At 33.2% G+C, this 5134-nt stretch overlaps 2 protein-coding genes across 3 annotated transcripts in view; one reads left to right on the top strand and one right to left on the bottom strand.

Moving 5' to 3' along the window:
- LOC108738643 overlaps positions 1 to 5134 on the bottom strand; it is a 67694-nt gene that overhangs the window by 11878 nt on the left and 50682 nt on the right. Inside the window, exons 5-13 of one of the 2 annotated variants that reach the window (XM_018472155.1) lie at positions 2052 to 2407; positions 1803 to 1987; positions 1477 to 1599; positions 1264 to 1419; positions 1069 to 1207; positions 878 to 1012; positions 637 to 793; positions 454 to 570; positions 303 to 399 (exon numbers count right to left, since the gene is read on the bottom strand). In XM_018472155.1, the coding sequence (XP_018327657.1) occupies positions 303 to 399; positions 454 to 570; positions 637 to 793; positions 878 to 1012; positions 1069 to 1207; positions 1264 to 1419; positions 1477 to 1599; positions 1803 to 1987; positions 2052 to 2407 (1465 nt within the window). Of the gene's footprint in view, positions 1 to 302; positions 400 to 453; positions 571 to 636; positions 803 to 877; positions 1013 to 1068; positions 1208 to 1263; positions 1420 to 1476; positions 1600 to 1802; positions 1988 to 2051; positions 2408 to 5134 lie in introns of both variants that reach the window. The other variant, XM_018472154.1, reaches the window with a different exon arrangement.
- Positions 3492 to 5134, top strand: part of LOC108738646 — an 8080-nt gene continuing 6437 nt past the window's right edge. The window contains exon 1 of the mRNA XM_018472159.2: positions 3492 to 3863. Coding sequence (XP_018327661.1) covers positions 3788 to 3863 — 76 coding nt within the window. The 5' untranslated portion in view covers positions 3492 to 3787. The remainder of the gene's footprint in view (positions 3864 to 5134) is intronic.

Raw genomic sequence — 5134 nt, 5'->3', positions numbered from 1 at the left:
ATCCACTACAATTGCATTGCTCAAATGTGCTGTTATTGGTACCAATTACTACTGAAAATATCGACGAGATGTTTATTTATATTTGAAGACATATTAAAGGCTTTAACGCTTGTTTTCGACTCGCACTACTATTCATGATTGAACAAACTTTTGGCGGGTACTGTATGAAAAAGTACGTTTAATGAACAAGAGTCGAGAGTATAATGAGCTTTTTTCTCCCTACCTAAGATTTTGCCAGCGCGCATCCAAGACATTGGAAGGGGCACATCGCTAGAGAAAGTAAACGAAGGATAATACCTTACCTTTTTCTGGTACATAAATAACATTTGATTTCGGTTTGGATTCGTAATATTTTTCAAGTTTTTCACTAAGGGCTTCTATTTGGTGGTAAAAATCAGCCTAAAACCTAACATGCGTCGATGCACTTTATAAGAATTACTTAATTTTACGTACAAACTGAACGAAAACATCCAATTCTTCTGTAACATGTGACAATATCACGACCAGTTGGTCATCAGTTTTAAACGTGTTCGGTTTTCTGAACATTCTAGTCTTCATATGATTGGGCTTCTAAAAAAAATAATACAGAACATTAATGACCAACATTCCTTGGCCAAAAAGTCTGCTTCGTCTTACTTTTCTTTCGACAGGCGGAGACTTACAGTATGTTATAGCATATCCCATGTACAAAAGGGCTTCCCTTACCGACGTCGTATCACCATCAACAGAAATTGATAGCAAATCAATTTCATATATTCCATCGCTTTTATTTTGAGTAGTCATGATTACTCTCCTATTATTCCTTAAATGACATATTTATTGAAAATTGAAACTCCTGCTATGTTTTTTTCTGTATTTAATATATATATGTGTTTACCCAGTCAGTATTTGTGCCATTAAAGTCACTGCTTTCGTCTCCCAGGTGAGATCGTCTTTTGGAAATAAATTAAAGAGTTTACACTCGATGGCAAATGGAGCCACACGCGCCAAATCCGGGCTGATGCCCATTATTCTAAAAGCCAATTAAAATCTCAAACCAAGCAATCAAATGTATATTAAATATGTTACAAATTCCGTTTGATGGGCTCCACATTTCCGTAATCAATAAAGAACACACTATAAACGTCGTCGTCTAGTCTGCTAATAACTCTACCTCTACACCACTGTTGATTGCCTTTTTGATCATACCTCACGAGGTATATGTTATCTAAAGCAAAAATTGGTCAAAACTACTTGGAAAGTATACACAAACACGTAACTTACTTATTTTCACTTCCTTTATTAAAAAGTGGCAGTTATTTTTGACGTACACATTTATGTCTCGAATCATATTCTGTATCGCTTTCGAGCTACGATAGAACTGTACAAAAAATGATTGAGGAGAATTAATATGGGTCACAATAACTGATTCCTTTTGATCTGTAATCAAATTGTTTCGATAAAGTTAGAAAACACTTCAACACAACAAAATTTTACCACCACAGCGACGTTGTCTTTCGTTATTATACGTTTTATCAGTGTCTGTTGTTGATGCGCTGTCACTAGACAGATACACTTCCGAGGCATATAAATCTGATTTTTTCCTGTCTGGCGTAGAAACTGAAGCAAAATTTAAAATTCTTTAATTACGAAAAGAGCAGAGAGCAATGTTGCGGCGAGCCTAAATTACGAGACATACAGTAAGGCGAATCCCTGATCAGTCTCGAAGCGGAGGGTACGCGGCGAGTCGCATTTCGGACTCGCAGCAGGTAACGTATTATGCGGCGAGTCATTAACGAGTTTATTTATCATTTTTCACTTACATAAAATATCATCGTCAGATCTGTCTCCGAAACTACTAATAGATGAACTCAACACAGAACCTTCTTCAACACAAAAATCTTCAGGAAGTTCGTCGGTGGTAATAAGTTTGTATTTTGTAAGTTCAGGATTTATTATGGTAAAATTATCTTCTATTTTATTTAAAATATTTTCTCGCACTCGAAATCTGTAAAATTAAAACACCGTAATCGTATAGCGTAGGTACAATTAGTGTTTTGTGCGTCTCTTACTGAAGTTCCTCATCAGTGATAACTTTCTCTTCTACAAAATGGCACGGCAGTTTGATCGAATTTTCCAACTTTTCAGTTATTAAACTCATATTAATTTTCTTCGCGTTATGAGGCGACAAAGCGCTATTCGCTATCCCAACCAGATTCGTTAACTGCATAATATTATGAGATAGCATTTGATTAATGTTTATCAAATCAGTTGAACAATTCTTATTAGCCGTTGATGCCTCCGCTTTCAATCGATACTCGATCGTTTGCAGTGCAGCATGCAAATTAGCAAAATAAGAACTTATTTCTTGTTCTAACTTGGTCGTAGAAGCTCCCAACTGGCTTCTTTGCATACGTTTATTAATATTCTGAAATCGAAACAATAACATTCACAATGCTGTGCACAAAACTTTGAAAAGGGAAACAAATAATTCTGACAAATTGGTAAAAGTTTAAAAGGCCGTCGCTTCCTAACGTTTCGCTAGAACGAGGGGCAAGCTTCTTCAGAGATTCTTCCATCTCTGGTGCTGGATGTGGAAACTCGCCACTCCACGAAGGCCCGAATTAGGACAGTATCAGTTCATAAATAATTCTCTTTTCAAAAAGAAAGCACTTTTCTTTAGTTTAATTTAAATTACACAATTACACTGATTTTACGTACTTACAATTGATTTTTTGGCAAGTAAACATGTACTTAAATCTTACATTATATTTACCAACAGTAACCTTCGACAGCATTATGAGACTTTTTCTCATCGAATAACAAATATTAAAATAATCGGACAATGTTGATGAATATGCCGAGGACATCGCAGCAATCTATTATTATTTGCCTTACCTACACACTGACAGACGCCCATAGACAATGTCGTTATTAATTATTAAAAGCTCTTAAAGTAATTAATTAAAAAACTATTTTTAGTTTATTGAATAGTTGTTATTAATTCAAAAAACATTGGACTCATTTTGTGGATGCTATTATTATTCAAACGAAAATGTGCTAAAATATTCTTATTATTATGGTTCTAAAATTGACATAAATACTTATTTCAACATTACAGTATAAATTACTTTAATTACTTGTTATAATTTCAGAAGTTTTTTACTTTTTTTGCAACTAAGTGACTAGAAACGAAGCGAACACTTTATTATTCTGAAATTATTAGAGAACACAATACGCAGTTATATTTCCCATTACGAGAACATCCTCAGGAGTGAAAATATATTAAAATCTTTTAATAAAAAATTGTGAAACAATTCCAAGTGTAACTTTCTATGTTTTCATGAATCATTTTCTAGATCTGCAGAATTAAATCAATTAGCGAACAATGAAATGGTAGGCTGACAATTTATCATATCCACTGTACCATGACGAAATCAATCGATCACTAATAGTAATATCGATTGACCACGTGCCAAGTAAGGCACGATCATACCTTCGTTACTACTGCTTGGATAGTATAATGTAACTGTACAACTCTTCGAATTGCTGCAACAGTTAGCAAGCGGGCAATTAAATTGAAATAGATGAGTTTTCATCTTCACGCTAGCAACGGTGATCACCTTGATTTATTACGTCACAAGCGATCTCATCTCTTTCACGAGAGCACAGCCAGAAGACACCAGCAGCCGAAGGTTTGTGTGGTAACCAACCGTGGTACCACGCGACAAGAATAAGCGAAATCCAGTTACCTTACTTGCTTTTACCCAGATTGTAGCTTGCAGTTAGTTTTGCAATTGTTTTTAGCATGTACAGTTGTTATTCTTTACGAGCAATAGTGACCGTGGCAATATTAATTGACGTATGTCTATCAACTGATTCCGGTAAGTAACATAAAATTAGTAAAACAGTCCAATAAAAATTTGTATAAGTAAATAAATAGCAGTACAAATTTTATTTTACCGACCGGATATAAATAATAATCGTATACATATATGTGCTGTTAAGTATTTGTTGTGTATAATAATAATAAATAGCGTTCGCACTTGCTAAGAAATGGTGTCAAATCGAGAGGCATTGTATAGAAAGCAATTAACATAAAAATGCGCAAAGCATTGACATTTGATTTTGAAACTAAATTAATAACTTACGCACTGATATATATTAAGTGGTTACTACGTTTATAGCCCAATTAATTTGTGTCCAATGTAAAAGTTTTATTTATTTGAACAAAAATTCATAAACGCACACATATTATTGCATATAGATATATAATAAAGTTGCTTTTGTCAATGCCGATTGGAAGTAAAGTAAAGGTCACGGATGTATGTACAAAACAGAAACATGTTTTTGTTTTATGTTTATTTTAAAAATTAAGGCAATGAAGCTATAATTTTGACTAATACCCAAATATATCCATAAACTGGACAGGTACTGAGAAATTTTTTTCACTTTTCGGATGTTTGGCACATCATTACAATCTCGCTAGGTCACCTCTTAGCAGAGCCCTCGGAAAGACTGCACCTAAATATCTGGCCGCTAATATTAGATATTTAAAATTGATCAAATAAAATTGCTACAACGATCAGTGAAGTTGTTTATTGGGTCCAGGCATTTTAGAACTACCCTTTATAAAAAATATACCTAGTACACAATTAAAGTTTTACTACAATCAATAGTAGAACATTGCTAGTGTATAATGGTGCAATTCCTTGTGAGGCATTCGATAGGTATATATTTAAATTAAAACATGCTTGCCAATAAACAAAACAGTAAATACCTGCATAAATATTCTCGATGGCAAACTGTTTCAAAATAAAAATGCAATAATTAAAAATGACAAATAATTATTTAAAGAGACTTATTAGTTATTACCTAAGCGGTTGCAGAATCGCTAATTTATGAAGATTAATAGAAAAATAACAATACCTACCTGACAAATACCAAACAATTTTTACTAATAAACAAAAACGAATTAATTTGCTACTACACAAACATATTCTGCATCATAAAATTAATAATTAACTGACGGACTTTTAATTGGTTTATTTTTAATAAACAGAAGTTGTTGTTACATCAGACTTTTAGAAAAGCTTCAAAACAATGTTAATATCTAAGACCTGCAGTTTAATATCTAAATATAAAAATGATTCAA

The sequence above is a fragment of the Agrilus planipennis genome, unplaced genomic scaffold (assembly GCF_000699045.2).
Source record: "Agrilus planipennis isolate EAB-ADULT unplaced genomic scaffold, Apla_2.0 scaffold135, whole genome shotgun sequence".
Taxonomy (NCBI): Eukaryota; Metazoa; Arthropoda; class Insecta; order Coleoptera; family Buprestidae; genus Agrilus; species Agrilus planipennis.
Note: the sequence above shows the minus strand (reverse complement) of the source record. Positions and strands in the feature narration are given on the sequence as shown.